Source organism: Oryx dammah, unplaced genomic scaffold (assembly GCF_014754425.2).
Source record: "Oryx dammah isolate SB20612 unplaced genomic scaffold, SCBI_Odam_1.1 HiC_scaffold_10, whole genome shotgun sequence".
NCBI classification, from domain to species: Eukaryota; Metazoa; Chordata; class Mammalia; order Artiodactyla; family Bovidae; genus Oryx; species Oryx dammah.
The window spans coordinates 10721082-10740162 of record NW_024070194.1 but is presented as its reverse complement, the minus strand read 5'-3'; the positions used below and the strand labels follow the sequence as shown (position 1 = coordinate 10740162).

General features: G+C 48.8%; 1 protein-coding gene across 1 annotated transcript in view; it reads right to left on the bottom strand.

The window, feature by feature from the left end:
- The window catches only part of JPH2 (junctophilin 2), a 73027-nt gene that overhangs the window by 32815 nt on the left and 21131 nt on the right, over nucleotides 1-19081 (bottom strand). Inside the window, exon 2 of the mRNA XM_040248770.1 lies at nucleotides 12079-12859. Coding sequence (XP_040104704.1) covers nucleotides 12079-12859 — 781 coding nt within the window. The remainder of the gene's footprint in view (nucleotides 1-12078; nucleotides 12860-19081) is intronic.

Here is a 19081-nt window from a genome sequence, read left to right as displayed (position 1 = left end):
CATTTAGTCCTCATCACAACGTGGGAGGCCAGGCTGTTAACTGTTCCCATGCTGCAGATGAGGAAAGTGAGGCTCAGGAAGGACAAAGGACATAATGTCTGCAAGAAACAGAGTGGGGGACTTCCCTGGTGGTCCAGTGGTTAAGAATCTGCCTTGCAATGCAGGGGATGCTGGTTCAATCCCTGGTCAGGGAACGAAGATCCCACATCGGGTAATTAAGAACCCACATGCTGTGGGGCAACTAAGCCCTCGTGCCACAGTGAAGACCCAGCACAGCCAAGAAAAAGAAACAGAGCGGGATTCAAACCTCCATTTCTTCACCTCCCCAGGCTTTCAACTGCTCTGCCATACAGAAGGATGGCTGGCCAGGCACCAAGATCAAGGCACGGAATAGCAGACTGGCAGGATAGTAACCTGAAATGTTAGCACTCAAAGACTTTTTGTTCCAACAGTGCTTAGGAGGGTAGAGTCCAGATCAGAAAATCTGAAGCCTTGTAGTATCAGTTACTTGGGGACTTTAGGCTAGTTTCCTCATCTGTGAAATGGGTTACTATAATAAATAGCACTTCCCTCATGAGGATTTGGCTCCAATCCAGTGGCTCAGACAGTAAAGAATCTGCCTGCAATGCAGGAGACCCAGGTTCAATCCCTGGGTCGGGAAGATCTCCAGAAGAAGGAAATGGCAACCCACTCCAGTATTCTTGCCTAGAGAATTCCATGGACAGAGGAACTTGGGGGTGGGCTACAGTCCATGGGGCCACAAAGAGTCGGACACGACTGAGCAACTAACACTTCCATGAGGATTAAATGAAATGATGCATATAAAAGGGAATTAACACAGAGTCCAGTACCCAGAGGTCAGAGTGTGGCCCTGACCTGTGCCTGGCCCCATCCTAAGGGCTTGATCCTCTCATGTGCCCAAGGCTGGTCCTCTCATGATCCCCATCTTAGAGATGAGGAAATGGAGGGACAGAGGGACTTCCCTGATGGTCCAGTGGCTAAGATTCCACACTCCCAATGCAGGGGGCCTGGGCTCAATCCTTGGTCAGGGAACTAGATCCCCCCTGCTGCAACTAAAGATCTTGCATGCTGCAACTAAGATCTGCTGTGGCCAAATGAATAAAATAAACTATAACTGTAAAACTTAAAAAAAACAGAAATGGAGAGACTAACTTTAGAGGGAAGTTACTCGCCTATAAGGCTATCAAGTGTCCAGGACTAGAACCCAGGCAGCCTGGCTCCAAGTCTGAGCCCTCGAGCACCTGGTCGTATGGCCACCACTATTATTCCCACTGTTACTGTTATTCCAACACCCTGTGTCCAGGCCCTTCCAGTGATGCCCCCTGAGTCCCTGGAGCTGCTGCACTGAGGCCCAGCTCAGGTGCCACAGTCGGGCCAAGTACTGGCTTCACAGGGTTGGACCTTCTACTGGTATATGGGGAAACCCTGGCGTTGGAACAAAAAGGTGATCTTTCTCCCCAAAGCGCAGGCTGTTGGCCTGTCTGTTCTCTGACTGCTATTTAGGCTGAAATATCAAGCTGGAAAGTTCCAGAGCCAGACTGAGCCACAGTTTATAGGGCCAGGGGTGGGGGAGATAATGCTCTTTTCCACCTCCCAGATCCCTGTCCTCTTCCTGGTCAATCTATTAAACGTGACCCAGAAACCAAGTGAGGTTTCGCAAGAGTCCCCCACACTCTGTCCTCTGGCCATGCTCCTCTCTCTGGGTCACTGCCCCTATTGAGGCCTCAGTTTCTCCATCTGCTAAATGAACACACTGGGTGGCATCCTCTGACCAGCTTTGTCTGAGGACTGATGGGAGTGATGTTGAGTATTTTCTTTGCACCTCCACTCTGAGCTCCGAAGGCCTGGCTCCCCCAAACACTCTGCCCTACGGTCTGAACGTCGCCCTGCTGCCAGGGACCCAGGCAATCTCTTCTCTCTCCCTAGACCACTGGGCTCAGAGGCCTTAGAGTCACAGCTGCCTCGTGTATATCATGAGAATCCAGCTCTGACAACTCAGGAAATTCCATTCATCCTGGGCTTCGGTCTCTGGGAGCAAGGGGATTTTGTCCATCTGGCACTTCTCAGAAGAGGGATAGGATGGGGGGGGCAGGAATCCGGGGTTTGGGGCCCTTCCAACATGTCGAGGCCACCCCCTGGGCACTTAATCCTCCCTGATGGAACCCCATATCCAGGAATCTCTGGAGGTCAGCTGGAAATAGAACAAGGGAGAATTTCTGCTTCTGTGGGCCTGGGCAAGTTAACAGGGACCACTGGGTTCATGGAACACCCGACTGTCCTCAAACAATTTGGCAAAGATGCAAAAGACTGATAATCATGGTGTTGATGATGGTGTGAGGAAAATACCCTCTTATACATTGTTGGGGTGGGTTATAAATTTGGTGCAACCCTTTTTGGAGATGAACTGGGATTCTGATAATAATTAAAACACACATTCTTTTTGACTCAGCAATTCCACTTCTAGGAATTTAACCCATAAAAGTACATCTGTGCAAGCAAGGATGACAGGCAGAGACATGGGAGCATCTCAGCAGGCTAACAACTTGGCATGCCCTGCAATGATTGGGCTTCCCTGGTGGCTCAGAGGTTAAAGCATCTGCCTCCAATGTGGGCAGACCTGGGTTGGGATTACTCTTAAATATCTAATGAATATATATGGGGAGGGGGCAGTGGGACCTTAGATAGGGGGGATTTGGATTTTTTCTTGTTTGTGTTAATCCACTCAAGGGTACCATAGACCTTTTCAGGGGAGAGACCACTGAATTTACATTTTGACCATGGATGTCAAGAGTCAGTCCCTTGCAAAGACCTGGGCTAATGGCCTTATATTTCCAATGCATTCAAATGATGCCTGAGTAGCCCTGACAGGATAGGGTACCTGGCTGAGCCATCCCTTTAACCAGATCCATGAGCAAGAACATGGCTCTGAGGATGTTCTGCAGCCTTGTTTGTAATCGTGAAAACATGACATGCTTTCAATCTCCGTCAAGAGAGATCTGGTTAAATAAATCCTGCTGCATCCAAACTGTGGAATATTATGCAGTTGTTAAAAAGATGAAGGCTGTATATACATAAGATCTTATATGTATATGTCTATGTATCTTATATGTATATACATATATACTAAGAGATCTCAAAACATATTAAGTTTAAAAGCAAAATGAAGAACATTATGTAGGTAGTTCGGTTGTGGAAAATAAAAACAAAAAAATCACAAACCAGAATAGGTACACAGAATGACGCTATGAGTGAAGTGTAGTGGCTACTTTAAAGGAACAATCAAAATGGAAGCAGAAACGAGGTTTTATTAGTTTTTATCTTCTATCATTCTGAATTTCCTTACATTTCAGCAAGTATGCTGTTCTGAACAATGTAAAAAAAAAAGAAAAAGAGGAAAGAGAGAAATTACCTATCTGAAGTGGCAGAAACTGTCCCAGGTAAGATCACAGACTCTGGGGCCAGAATTATAGATCTATCACTTACTACCTATGTGCCTTGGAGTACGTTCTAACAGTTTCTGTGTGCCACAGTTAGAATTAGATGCGTGGACTTAGCTAAGCATTTAAAACAGTGCCTGCTGCATAGTAAGTTCCAAACTCCTTAACCTGGCGTTCAAAGCCGTCCTCACCTGGCCCTCAGCTGCCTTACCAGCCTCGTCTCTAATCACTTTCCCCACCCAAGGCACCCCAGCCAATGACTCATGGCTCCCAAAATAAACCACACACATTCCTACCTCCGTGGCTTTACCTGGAATGACCTTCCTCTCCCACTTCTCCACCTGGCAAACTCCTAAGCAGACTTACCCACAACCTGCAGGGAATCTCCCAGACCACCTCTGGGGCAAGTAGTTACTCTTTGTTCCTCTAACACACCACTGATCATGTCAAATTCCAGCCTGTCTTGTTCACTAGGCTGTGAGTCCCCAGAGGATGCTAGCCATGCTGATCCTTTGGGTGTCCAGTGTCCCAGTACAAGCTTGGCCCAGAGTAAGTGCTAATCAACAGTTCTGAAAGAAAACCAGCTAAAGGTTAGGTCACGGTTAAGGCCATTCTAGAACCAGATCTCTTGGCTCTGGGGTCTCAACTCCCAGCTCTGCCATTACTCAGAGGAATGACCTTGTTTGAGATACTCAATCTGTCTGTGCCTCAGTTTCCTCATCCATAAAATGGGAATAATAGTACCTTCTTCATAGGGTTTTTCTGAGGACTGAGTTAATATAACTAAGGTACTTAGAATCCTTCTGACTCCTAAAAACTACATAGATCCTTGTTAAATAAAAATCAAATAATCAGGCACAAACATGGGAAAACTTAGCCCTAGTCCAAGGCCAGCCCCTCTTCCCAGGATGGTCTGCAAAACCAGAAGGTTCTGGAAATGAGTGCTGCTGCTGCAAAGTCACTTCAGTCATGTCTGACTCTGTGTGACCCCATAGATGGCAGCCCACCAGGCTCCCCCATCCCTGGGATTCTCCAGGCAAGAACATTGGAGTGGGTTGCCATTTCCTTCTCCAATGCATGAAAGTGAAAAGTGAAAGTGAAGTCGCTCAGTCGTGTCTGACTCTTAGTGACCCCATGGACTGCAGCCTACCAGGCTCCTCCACCCATGGGATTTTCCAGGCAAGAGTGCTGGAGTGGGGTGCCAGTGCCTTCTCCGGAAATGAGTGCTGGCAGATGTGAAATCACAGCCTGAAACAGCCCTAGGACTTCCCTGGGGGTCCAGTGGTTAGGAATCCTCCGGCCAAGGCAGGGAACACGGATTCCATCCCTAGCCTGGGAAGACCCTACATGCCACCAGACAACTAGGCCCCTTAGCTACAACTACTGAGCCCAAGATCTGCAACAAGAGAAACCACCACATCAAGCCCACTCACTGCAACTAGAGAAAGCCTGTGAGCAGCAACGATGACCCGGTGCAGCCAAAACTAAATCAATAAATAAAAACTCTTCATAAACAAAAAAGGGAAGAAATAGCACCAGACCCATTCTTTTTGTTAGTCAAGGACCAACCCTGGTCAGGTGTACAGGTCTCTCACATCTGTCGATCTCTAGTCAATATCTCTTTTCAGCAAAAAGGGACCAGACTTCAGGCTTAGCATCTTTGGCCTTAAGGTTGACCTCAGGTTGACCTCAGACTTGAATAGCATTCTGTTTTCAAAACCTCCCGTGATATGGATCTCTCATTTTTAACAGTGTTCCAAAGTCTTCCTTTTCAGTAAGTGTACATAAAGTAAGTTGATTTAAAGACAGAGATTAAATTGGAAAGGTCCATATAGTCAAAGCATGGTTTTTCCAATAGTCATGTATGGATATGAGAGTTAGACCATAAAGCAAGCTAAGAGTCGAAGAATTTGATGCTTTGGAACTGTGGTGTTGGAGGAGACTCTTGAGAGTCCCTCGGATGGTAAGGAGATCAAACCAGTCAATCCTAAAGGAAATCAATTCTGAATATTTATTGGAAGGACTGACGCTGATGCAGAAGCTCCAATACTTTGGCCACCTGATACGAAGAACTGACTCATTAGAAAAGACCCTGATGCTGGGAAAGATTGAAGATGGGAGAAGGGGACGACAGAGGGTGAGATGGGCTGGATGGCATCACCGACTTGATGCACATGGGTTTGAGTGGACTCCAGGAGTTGGTGATGGACAGGGAGGCCTGGCATGCTACGGTTCATGGAGTCGCAAAGAGTCAGACACGACTGAGTGACTGAAATGACTGAGATTGGAAAACAGAGGTGATATGTGGATGTAGCAAAAATTGGGACTGTGGCCTGCAGAAGATACAAGCCTGGGAAATTGTTTTTGGGACTGTGAGAGATGACAGGCTTCCCTCCAGCTGATATTAATATCACTCTCAAGGGAGACTCAGATCAGTACAGAATGATTCGTTATAACACAATTCATTGTTAACAGTATACACCTCCTTGCACGCCTTCAAAGCAAAGGCCCTTTACATGGGCTATCTTTTTTATCCTCTGCAACAATACTTTGAAAGAGTGATTCCCAGTTGACTGAAATGGAAAGTGAGACAGAGAAGTGAGGTAACTTGCTTAAGGTCACACGGTTTGTAAGAAGCTGAACCCAGATTCAAACCTGGATCTGTCCAATGTCATAGCCAAGCTCTTGGCTCTAAGCTTGCCAAGCTCTTAGCTTCTGCTCATCTGAGAAATTCACCTCCCAGCAACTCGTAACACCATCTCTAACCCTGCATTCAACCTGGGAACTTCCAGGGTCAGTCAGGGAGTGGGTGAGAATCGGGGTGGGGACGTGGAGGAGCAGAGAACACATGTGTTCAGGGGACCCTATCTTCAGGGTCACACCGATGCCACCATGGTCCAGAACCTGAGACGTTGCAAACATTACACCCCAGGGAGGCTGAGAACTCCCGCAGGCCAGCCCCTGCCTCTGCTGCGGTGGCACAATGACAACAATAACAACAAGAATCCTAAACAATGACAACAGCAGCTAATATTTATTGAGTGCTTCCCACTTCTGGCCCTTGTCCTGAATGCTGTGTATACAGTATCTGGTTTAACTTCTGTGAAAACGTTTCAAGGCAAACATTTATCTCCTTTTAGACATAAGAGCATTGCAATCTGGAGAGAAGACAAGAGATGGCCAGCAGCAGCAGAGGGCAAGCTCCACTCAGAACCTCTCCCTGTGCTCCTTCCAGAAGGGAGCCATTTATCAGGCTGTTGGCATGACAACCAGAAGGGTTTAGATGCCTCCTCAAACATCCCAGCTTCCCTCCACTTCCCAGCATCCATGACCTTAAAAGGCATTACAAAAAGCAAGAGTAGCCACAAAATCAGAAACCCTGAAGCAAATTCCCCCTTGATCACCTAGTGGCTAAGAGCCTTTCTTTGTCCCTTTCCATACCTCAGTTTCCTTATCTGGTCAGTGAAGCAGATAGACTATCTCCTTAAGGCCCTGAATGGGTCTAGGAGCAACGCAGCCCAAGAAAAGTATAACACGAGACACACATGCAATTTTTTTTTTTTTTTACTTTTCTAGTTGCCACATTCAAAAATGTTAAAAGAAACAAGTGAAACTTATTACAATAATACGCTCTCTCTAACCCATTATATCTAACATATAATCATTTCAGGACTTCCTCAGTGGTCCAGAGGTTGAGACATCGCCTTCCAACATAGGTGATTGCAGGTTCAACCCCTGGTTGGGGAGTTAAGATCCCACTTGCCTCATGGCCCAGAAAAAAACAGAACATAAACAACAGAAGCAATATTGTAGTGAATTCAACAAAGCCCTTAAAAATGGTCCACATCCCCCCCAAAAATATAAACATTTCAAACTGTAATCAATATAAAAATTTATTACTAGGTTCCTTTACATATTTTTCTTACGAAGCCTTTGAAAGCCAGGGTCTGCTTCACACTTATAGTGCATCTCAATTCGTATCAGCCACACGTTAAGACCTCGACAGATGCACATGGCCGGGGGCCACCATACTGGACAGCACAGAGCTAGAGTCGCCTTCATTTAGAGCCCATTTTAGGGATTGAGACATCTCAGCTCTCTCCCTTCTCCCTGGGAAAGCGGTCCTGGTCCTAGACTTTGAGCTGACAAGTTCCTTTCAAGCTCAGAGCAGACAATCTGAGGCCACAATGGAGAGAAACCCCAGGCTTCCTGGGCCAAGGAGGCTGGTAGGAAGGCTCTCTGTTCTCTGCGGCCTGATTACTCAACAAAGCCCCCGGGAGCAAGGCTCCTCCTAACCCAAAGATTCCCTTAATTGGAAATTCAATCTGAGCTTAAAACCGAGTCAAGCAGCTACCCACGCTACCTCCCCCATCCCAGTGCCACCAGCCCTGTGGGCATCCAGGATAAGGAATCCTAACCTCCTCTCCCGGTGGCACCGAGTGGAGGAAGCCAGCACCACCTTCTCACTCCTGAGACTCAGTGCCCAGCCGTGGGCCTGGCAGCTTTCTTGGAGGGAGCACAGTGTCTTCATGTTCAAGGGCACAGCCTTGGCAGGAAGGACAGGGAAGATAGGGAAAGCAAGGGGGCAGAGAGGGGCAAGCTTTTGTCCCCAGCAGGGGAAGACCTTGGGGAAATCCTTCCTTCTCTGCAAGCTTCCAGTTCATCACCTTTAAAATAAATGATGGCAAAGACTGCTTTGACTGTTGGCTGCTCTGTGCCAGGCATTTTTTCAGGTATTATCTTATCTACTCCCCAAAACAAACCCAGGAAAGAAAGAAGAGCAGGGTCCAGAGTGGTGAGGCAACTTGGGCAAGGTCACACAGCAATTCAATACAAGAGCCAGAATTCCAACTCGTGGACTTCCAAATCAAGAGTTTAAGCTCTTACCTCATTTAAGCTCTTTTGAGCCCCAGGCTGGTACAGGACAGTCTTGGCTTATGCCTGTCGTAACTATATACACTTGGCATAATAACTTTAAATGTTCCTTTGGAGAGAAGAGACAAATCTTCCATACAGAAGAATTTCTAGTTACGTATATGGATACTTCCCCTCCAAAAGGTAGAGGTTAATCCCAGACCCTTTCTGCGTGTGGGCTGAACTGGATGTCTGGGATCCAAAGATTAAATTAGGGGAAGGAGAAAATGGTAATTTGACAGCAGAGAAACCCAGCAGACACCACCTTAAAGTCTGAAGTTTAGTTAACAGTAAGGTATGAATGTTGGCTTTGATAAATGTGTCACTGTAATGAAAGAAGTTGACATTAGAGGAATCTGGATTAAGAGTATATGGGAACTCTCTGTACTACCTTTGCAGCTCTTCAGTAAGTCTACAATGATTCCAACATCAAAGTGCTATTTTTAAAAAGTGACCCTTTGGGACTTCACTGGTGATCCACTGGGTAAGACTTAGAGCTCCCAAGGCAAAGAGCGTGGGTTCAGTCCCCAGTCAGGGAACTACATTCCACATGCTGTAAAGATTGAAGATCCTGTGTGATGCAAACTAAGATTCTGTGCAGCGAAATAAATATTATAAAGTGCTCATAAAAGCATCCAATAAATCATATGACTATCTGGCTCTGCCCCTAACCAAGAAATCTTAAGAAAATTACCCACACCTTCTTTCTGCCTTAATGACAGTAACTATTCACACATTCCTAGCAACTGAAAGTTTACAATGTTTAGAGTAGGCAAATGTGCCGGTTAAAGCTTTGCAACCAGAAATCTAGGAGCTGAAGCCCTGGTTCTCTCACTTGCTTGCCAGGTGGCCTGAAGCATACTGTTTTCCTTCTCTGGGTCTCAGTTTCCACATCTGTAAAATGGATTCACGAAAGGACATGGTGACTAGCAGTATCTGTGGAGCCCTAGGCTAGGTGTCCAGCACAGCAGTGGGTACTCTGATGTGCCACCCACTTTCCCCTTCAGAACCCAGGATTTATTTCTCCCTTCCTCCTGCCCTCAACCCAGCTGCTCAGCGTGTAGCCTACTGTCAGTTCTGTCCAGGGACTGCCACTAGCTAGAGAGAGCCGACCAGCCCCAGGTCATGTGCCTTCTGGTGGTCAGCTTGGATTCAATGCAGAGGCTCCAAAGATCCAGCTCCCTCACTTCAACTTGGGAGAACTTTGAAGGTCCTCTCCACTTCAGGGTGCCCCTTGGGGTCTGCTGAGGCATTGTGGAGATTGCATTGTAGCCCAGCATGACCCTCTGCCCAATCCTGTCTCCTTCCCTTCCCCAGATATTGATCCTCAGAATGTGCCCGTAGACTTCCTGCATATTAATCTCCATCTCAAAGTTGGCTTCCGAGAAAACTCGTCCCATGACAGAACTGTGAACCATTGCACGTGCACTATATTTCTTAACCCTCAGACCCACCCCATTTTTATAGATGAGATAACTGAGGTTGATTTAGCCAAGAACATACAACTAAGAAATGGTGGCATCGCAGACCGGGAACGGAAGTTCAGATGGGCAAACTGAGTTGCCCAGCTCTGAGCTGAAAGATGAAAGAGCTAAGACTCGGCCCTTCGCCTGCTTAACCCTGAAGACTACAGTGTGAAAGCCTCCATCCCCGGCCATTTCAAGCCGCCAGCAGGAGGGTTCTCGGCACGAGGACAGGCTGGTACCTCTCACCGCTGTCCTGCCACACCCTCTGTTGCCCCTGCAGTTCATCAACACCTGCAAAATGGGATTAACAGCAGTACCTACCTCCTCATGACCTTGTAAAGATTACATGAGTTACTATACATCCCTGATAGCTTCCCTGGTGCTCAGATGGTAAACAATCCGCCTGCAATGCAGGAGACCTGGGTTTGATCCCTGGGTCGGGAAGATCTCTTGGAGAAGGGACTGGCAACCCACTCCAGTACCCTTGCCTGGAGAATCCCATGGACAGAGGAGCCTGGTGAGCTACAGTCCATGGGGTCACAAAGAATCAGACACGACTCAGCAACTAACATACATGAAGACATCAGAATGGTGACTGGCTCACAGGAAGCCAATTATAAGAGTTAGAATATAAACAAATCATATAAGCAGCATAAAGTTGCAACTGCGAATGCTGTAAGAAGACATCTATGCAGCTGAGTGAGAGTCAGGCTGTGACAGGGGGTGAGGCTTCATCAGCTCTATATGGGGTCAGACTTGACCCGATCTCTGAAGGAGGAATAGAAATTAAGGGGCAGTAAGAGGAAGGAAGAGTAGTCCAGGCAGAAGAATCAGCAGGAACAAAAGCCTTTGGATAGGAAGAACTAGAGAAGGATAATGAAAGGCCAGTATGACTAGTACAGAGCCAAAAATCCAGGTCCTAGGACACAGTGATAGAAAATGAGACTGGATAGCAGGGTAGGAACCACTTACTACCTGGCCACTCACTACCTGGGTGATTTGCAACTTTATCTTTCAGAGCCTCATTTATATCATCTGTAAAATGGAGATAAAAATAGTACAAAGTCATTAAGGAGACTGAATGAGTCGATATTTGTAAACCACTTAGTATAATGCCATGCACACAGCAGGTACTATAAACGTTTGAAGGTAATATTGAAACTTTTTCTGAAGTACAGTGAGAAGACAGAGGGGCTTAAATATGGATGCAAGTGTAGGTACTGAATGGATGGAGAATGGATGGATGGATGAAGGGCTGGAGGACGGGTCAGTGGAGGTGGCTGAGAGAATGGATGGGCGGATGGGTTGCTGGGTCTGTTTGGGTGATGAAGGTGGTTGGATGGATGGATAACAGGTGGATGGCTGGATGACTGGGCAGGTGGTAGAAGCGGATGTTGCTTCAGTGGAAGGAAGCATGATTGGGTAAAGGGGTGAGTGGATAAATGGAGGAAATCAGATTAACGAAGGTGGTGGGGTAAATGGATGCATGGTTGAATGTTAGGATGGCTGGTGGTTCAGTGGGTGGGAGAAGCTGAGTGAATGTGGGTGCTGGGGATGAAGGGATGGATGGGTGGCTCAATGGGTGTCTGGGTGGTTGGAAGAATGGTTGTGGATGGATGGGGGCGGTGAGTGCTTGGTTGAATGGGTGTAAAGATGGAAAGCTGAATGGTAGATGAAGAAATGGTTGGGTGGATAAGGTGGATGTTATACAGGGGCTGAGTGGGTGGATGGATAGAGGAGTTGGGTGAATGGAGGGATTGCTAGGGTGGGTAGTAGAGAAGTTAGGTGAGCGAAGGGGTTGGATGAATGGGTGAATGACAGGGTGGTAGGATGGGCGACTAGGTGGTTGAATTGGGTGGTTGGATGGGTAACTGGGTGGTATAATGAGTAAACAGAAAATTAAGTGCCTGGGTGGGTGGGATGGACAGTTGAGTAGAGAGATGGTTGTTTAGGTCAATATTATAAAAGTTGGGTGAACGTAAGGTTTAAGTGAAGGGAGGGCTTGGGTGGGTGGGAAGAATAGAGTATGTCAATGGATGGATGATGGATGGACAATGAACGGGTGGGTGAACAGGTGACATCAGATCCCGAAGCACCACCAATAAACCCTCTATATAAAGTCTTGAGGGGAAACCCCTGATGGTGAGAGAAGCAGGAACAGGGCCTCCGAGGTTGCGCAGGCCCGGGACCCCTTCCCGGAGTGGGACGCTGCCCATCCGCGCCCCGGCCGGGGGTCCTACCTGGAGGCGGCGATCTCGGCCTTCTGGCGCGCGATGGCGGCGGCGCGCTGGGCGCCCTCCACGCTGTGGTCCACCTTCTGGCGGACCTTGCTGCTCTTGAGCGGCAGCACACGGCGCTTGGTGCCCTTGACCAGCACGTTGTGGCGGTACTTGCCCTCCTCGCGGCGGCCGTCGGGCAGCGTGGTGCAGCCGTAGCCGTGGCGCAGGTTGTCCAGCCACTCGCCCTCGTAGCGGAGGCCGCTGGAGCGCTCGCTCACGCCGAAGCCCGAGCGCTTGTCGTTCTTCCACTCGCCCATGTAGGTCTCGGTGGTGGTGGCGTCGATGTCGGCCTCGAAGGGCGCGGCCTCGTCGGCGCCCTCGCCCAGGCTGCCGGTGGACGCGGCGTCGCTGGCGCCCGAGCTGAGGTCGCTCTTGAGGAAGCTGACGCGGCTGCGCTGGCTGCCCAGGGACGTGCGCGACTCGGCGCGGCGCAGCTTCCCCAGCAGCGCGCCCCGCTGGAACAGGCCGCCGCCCTTGGCCGCCCGCGCCACCGCCTCGGCGTTGGCCAGGAGGCTGAGCGCGAAGCCGCCGCGCGGGATGGCCGGCCCGGGCAGCGCGGGGCCGTCGGCGGCCGGCGAGGCGGGCGAGTCCGGGGCCAGCGTGCCGTTGCTGTGCTCGCTGCGCAGGGACGAGAGCGACGTGCGCAGCGGCGAGCGCACCACCACGGCCATCCCGTAGGGCACGCTCTGGCGCACGCCGTAGCCGTGGCGCATGCCGTTGGTGAACTGGCCTTGGTACGTCCCTGCGGGCGAGGAGAGGACGGTCAGTGGGGCCCCCAGGGCTGCCAGGGAGGCCGGCCGTGCCACGGGCCAGGCCGTCGAGGGGCAGGGGGTGTGGAGTGACCGGAGCCAGCAGGCCTCCGAGGGTTGAGATTGCCTGAGTGTGTGAGAACACATGCCTGAAAGCCAGGCGTTGATGCAGTGGTGTGAACAGTCCCGTTGGTGGGAACGTGGCAAGGTCACAAGCATGCCAGATGGAGTGAGGTGGAATGACACAGAGCATCAGTGTGTGAAGCTGTGCCAGCAGGCGAGGTCCCTCAAGGGCATGGAGTTACACGCGTGTGCCAGGACATGAGCAGACAGTGGAGTTACACGTGTGTGCCAGGACATGAGCAGACAATGTGTGTATTTCTGCTGGTGGGAACGAACTAGAGTCTTTAGTGTGCCAAACAGAGTGAGGTTGAGAGAGCCTTTTTAAGTGAAGAGTGAGCAGGTGAGGCTCTGTGAGTGTGAAGTTAACTGAGCATGCATAGAAATGGAATCACACAAGAGAAATGAAAAGTGTCAGAGCGAGAGTGGGTAAGACAGTGAGTTTGTGCAGTAGTGCAAAAATTGCATTTGTGTGAGTGTTCAAGGTAGGGGAGCATGTGGAAGCATGAGTGTGCAAGGCAGTGTGTGCACAGAGGGTGACCGAGATCACTAGTGGGTCGTCATGAGATGTATGTAAGGTTATGAGAGCATTTGTGGTCTTCAGCGTGCAAGGACAGGTAAAGTTGAGTGAAGGTGCAAGACTGTTAGAGGATCAAAAAGTGCAAACTTGTGAGCAGGCAAGGCTCTGCATGTGAGGTTAAATGTTTGTGCATGGTTATCCTGGTGTTCAAGGTGAAGTGAAGGTCCAAGGTCATGAATGGCTAAGGCGGTGTTTTCATGGTGGTATGAAAGTTGGAGGGCATGGGCACGTGTGTATTTGTGCAAGGCCATGTGTAGAGAAGACCGTTGGGGGCATGAATATCTGTGTCTTTTGACTGTATGGGCTCATGTGTGTCTGATGCAGTGTGTGCACATGGCGTGAGTGCCTAGCGGAGGTGACATTACGGGTATGTGTGAGGTCTGAGTACGCAAGGCCATCTGAGTGTTAAAGTGCAACGTAACCTGAGATTGAGACACCCGATGCTGAGTGAGGGTGTGAGGTTGGGCGCATTAATGAAACTGAGACCGTGTGACACTACATGTGTACAGGACAGTGGCGTGTACAGGGAGCTATTAGCAAGAAGGCCTTGTGTGTCCGTGAGTGTGAACACAGCTCCTGGGAACTAGAATCTGTGCATGTGACCATGACACGCATAGAGGGGCAGAAGAGAGCAGTGGTTAGAAGCACAGACTCCGGAGCCAGGCTGCTGGGTCTGAATACTGCCTTGGCCCTTGCTAGCTGTGTAACATTGGGCAAGTGACTTAACCTCTCTGTCTCAGCTCTCTCACCGGTTAGAACAGATTAACAGTTGCCGCTTACCTCATAGGGTTGTTGGAGGTTTAAATGAGTTAATATTGCTGATGAACTATGAAGGAAAAGATATGCCTGTGATTTTGTGATTCTGCAAAGTTGTGCTAGTGTGTGTGGTCACCTAGCTGCATGAACAAGCTGATACAAAGCTACAAAATAACTTCATATGAATTCCACCGCCATCCTAACAGGCTGTGCTCCCTGGGGCTCCATCCAAGACCTGCCCCCGCCTCCCCTGTCCTCCCTGGGGGATTGCATCATCTGGTGCTTTTATAACTGCCACCTATCTCCTGCTGGTTATCCTGACTATATCTCCAACCTCTTCCCCTCTGCAGTTCCACTTTGAAGACAGGTGCCCCCAGATGTGACACACATCTCCAACTCGTCACCTCCCCTCGCAGCTCCCCAACACCTGTTCTTGATCTTCCTCCCCACAGCAGCACCCCTGAAAGCCATTTCTCTGCCTCCATCTTTGTGCCTGGAGTATACAGAACAGTGCCTGACACTTCATGTTCGCTGAAGTGAGGGGGCAATTCAGAGCCTTTGTTTTAAATACAAGCTGATATGCAGCCCTGGTTAACCAAACAACCAAATGGCTTCCCAACAAATACCCAGGATGGCTGCTAAGGGACCCCTAAGGTCAACCCAACAGGCATGCTCCCATTCAGACCTTTGCACTGGTTGTTCCCTCTGCTTGGAACTCTTTTCCCTCCCAATGTCCTTGAAGTGTTTGCTCACTGAGGCTTACCTGACCACCCTATTTAAAATTACAATCTGCCTGGGACTTCCCTGGTGGTCCAGTGTTAAGAATCCACCTTGCAATGCAGGGGACACAGGTTCGAGTCCTGGTCGGGGACCTAAAATCCCACATGCTGCAGAGCAACAAAGCCTGCGACCACAACTAGAGAGTCCCTGCACCAAAAAAGCTCCTGCGTGACACACAAAGATCCGCATGCTGTGATCAAGACCCGATGCAACTAACTAAGTAAATGTTTGTAAAAATAAGTAAAATGCTAACCCCCACCCAGGTGTCTTTCACCTTCCTTCTTTGCTTTTTGTTCCTTGATAGCATATCTAATATTACATATATTTTGCTTTCTCTTTTGTTTTTTGACTATCTTCCCTGGGTTTCCTTGGTGGCTCAGTGGTAAAGAATCCACCTGCTGACATGGGAGATGCGAGTTCAATCCCTGGGTCGGGAATATTCCCTGGAGAAGGAAATGGCAACCCACTCCAGTATTCTTGCCTGAAAAATCCCATGGACAGGAGTCTGGCAGGCTACATGGGGTTGCAGAGAGTTGGACATGACTGAGCACACACACACACGGCATGTCTCTCTAGTAGAATGTAAGTTCCATAAATGCAGGATTTCCATTCTTTTTTGTTCACTGTTGTATCCTTAGGACCTAAAATGATAACATTATTCAATAAATATTGTTGAATAACAATATTTGATAGATATTTGTTGAAGGAATGAGTGAGTGAATAGCATGCATTTTATAACTATTTTCTCTTCTTTCTGCTCTAGCCAGCTGAAAATGGATCTGCAAAAATGACCAGAGAGATGTTTATAATGGCTCCTATAAGACTCACCCAACATGACACAGTTAATAAATGCAGAGTGTCACAACTCACATCCATATCTGACTGTGCTCCTTCCAAAGGTCTTAGAACAAAAAAGAAAAAAAAATGAGACAGAGAAGTGGACAAGAGACAGGACATTTTGGACAGACAATGAGACAAGAACAGGACAGAGAAGATGGTAAACTGGAGGAAAGAAAAAAAGCTAATCTCTGGATTGAATAAGTTTGTGAAATCAAATCAACCAATCTACCTTTAGCTTAAATTTGGCATGAGATGGGCTGACGTGGCCCCTTTAAGCCCAAGAAAAACTGAGATTGCAACAGGAGAGTGGCTCTTGGCCTCCAGTTGGGGAGGAAACGGCCAGGCTATATTAGGAAACTTACAAGCAAGTGACAAGAAGCGCAGACACCCAGGGGAGGTCGGGAGTGACGGGGCCCTGGGAAGGGGAAGAGCCAAGTGCTGGGGTCATTCCCTGCCTGACTCTCTCTAAGACAGGACAGTTCTCTCTGGGGAGAGGAAGCATGCATCCAAAGCGGGAGAGGGGAACCCACCCATAGCCATCTGGCTGAGAAGGGCCCTCTGCGTAAGGAAGTGCTTCCTCATACCCTTTGGGATGGCCCCTCACTTGAACTTATAGACATTACAGGGCTTGCCTGCAGGGTAAGGGCCAAAATTCTCAGCAGCCTGCAAGGCCTGATGTGGGCTGCCCCTGCCCACCTCTCCAGATTCCTCCTGAATGGCTCTCCAGGAATACTCACTTTCCTACCTCAGGGCCTTGGCACATGCCTCCCCTCTTTTTCTTGGTGTGCTTTTCTCCTCTTTCCTCCCCAGTCACCTTCTAGTGACATTTCAAGCATCAGCTTAAATCTGACTTCACCTAGGATGATTTCTTGAGCCCTCCCCCAGCCCCCACCAGATACTGCCACGTGATGTCAGTACTTCTGAGCATTGTGTGTGTGCAGTCACAGCCAAACAATGATTATGACCGTTTATTCACCTTAAGCCTTTCCTACCAGACTGTGGCTTCCAAGAAGGATGGGATCCTATCTAGCTTATTTGCCATGATCTCAGCATCTACACCGGAGAAGGCAATGGCAACCCACTCCAGTACTCTTGCCTGGAAAATCCCATGGACAGAGGAGCCTGGTAGGCTGCAGTCCATGGGGTCGCGAAGAGTCGGACACGACTTCACTTTCACTTTTCACTTTCATGCATTGGAGAAGGAAATGGCAACCCACTCCAGTGTTCTGGCCTGGAGAATCCCAGGGACGGGGGAGCCTGGTGGGCTGCCGTCTATGGTGTCGCACAGAGTTGGACACGACTGAAGCAACTTAGCAGCAGCAGCGGCATCTACACAGTACCCAGGCATAAGGAAGCCCTGGGTGAACACCTGGGGAGCCTGGGAGCATCTCCTGAGTGAACCTCACTGTTCTTTCACGGTCAGGAACTGTATCGTGTCTTTTTCCTCACAACTCAGCTCATAGTAAGTGCTCAGTTGGGACTGGCAGTGGCTGCCAAGAATATTCACAACTAACTCTGGGAGTTACTGGGATATTTGTAAAATACTGATGATGGCTGTAACCACAGTAAATGCCATCCTAATATACAGACCAGACTCCTCAGTTTAATAAAACCGAGATAGTGCCTTTTCCTTGCAATTCTCGTTGAGGTTTAGTATGGAATAATCTGGGTTGGGCTTCCCTGGTGGCCCAGTGGTAAGGACTCTGCCTACCAGTGCAGGAGACACGGGTTCAATCCCTGATCAAGGAAGATCCCACAGGCCACAGGGCAACTAAGCCCATGTGCCACAACTATTGAGCCTGTTCTCTAGAGCCTGCTTACCACAACTACTGAAGCGCACGTGACCCAGAGCCTGTGCTCCACAACAAGAGAAACCACTGCAACGAGAAGCCTGAGAACTGCAACTAGAGAGTAGCCCCCACTCTCTAAAACTGGAGAAAAGCCTGCACAGCAACAAAGACCCAGCCCAGCCAAAACTAAATAGATGCATAAAATTATATCAAAAAGAATAACTTGAGTTTTAATCGTAACTCTTGACACTGGGTAGTTCTAAAACATGCATAAGTTATTGAAGCCAGTTAAGTCTCAGTTATGTCTATAACTATAACACGGAGGTAATGATACCTCCTTCCTGTGGCTTTTCACTCATTCCTTTGAATCAAGTGTTTGCAATGAACTGGCATAGGTGCTGGGGATGCAGTGCAAATAAGTAGATGTAGTTCCTGCCCTCAAGGGGCGTGGAGTCTAGTGCCAGCAATAGATTGGATTTATTTAATCATCACAGAAATAAACGTTAGGCAGCCCCAGCAGTGTGATCCAGAGAGATGACTGTCCAGTTCTTGGTTGGCAGCGGAATGGGGAGGGTTGGTTGACCAAAGATTAAGTGAACTCTATGTCAGGCAGCTAGCACACAGCAAGTGCTCAATAAAGGCTAGCTTTTTGGCAGGTCAAAGTCTTTGCTCAGAAAAGCTGGCCCAGAAAGGATTAACTGGGAAGATGAAGAGGAGCCAGGGAGGAGAGAATGAGACCAGCTCTGGTTTTCTGCCTAGGTCTGCATGATTGTAAGAAGGTGGACTTGTATCCTGGGATGCCCAGCTTTTGCTGGTTTGGGGATACTCCTGAGTCAGGGAGGCCTCAGAGCTTCTGTCCTTGAGAGGAAGAACATTTGGGGGAATCTGTTCATCAGTGAGACTTGTCCCCTACACACAGAATGGAGGAGTTTCTGGAAGCCACATCTGTCGTATAAGATCCACCCCTCTGGGGCCAGAGTTTATGGCTTAATTGACCTGGATACTAGAAAGTATATCAGTTGACTGTAATATGCATTCTGTCAATGTTCTCCACTGACCTCCAATCAGCCAGCATGCTCTGTCCCTCTGTTGTAAAGCCTGCTAACTGAGACCCTTAGCACCTTGATGTACCCATTTGGCAGCCTGTGCTCTAGCAGATCCATGCCCCTGTTTCCACATGTGGAGTTGTCTGTCTATTTAACTGTTCCTAAATCTATTCACTTCTACTGTATGCATTACTTATTTGTTTGTCTTAATTATCTTTGGCTACGCTGTCTTTGCTGTTGTGTGCAGGCTTTCTCTAGCTGTGGTGAGCAAGGGCTACTCTTTAGCTGTAGTGGGTGGGCCTC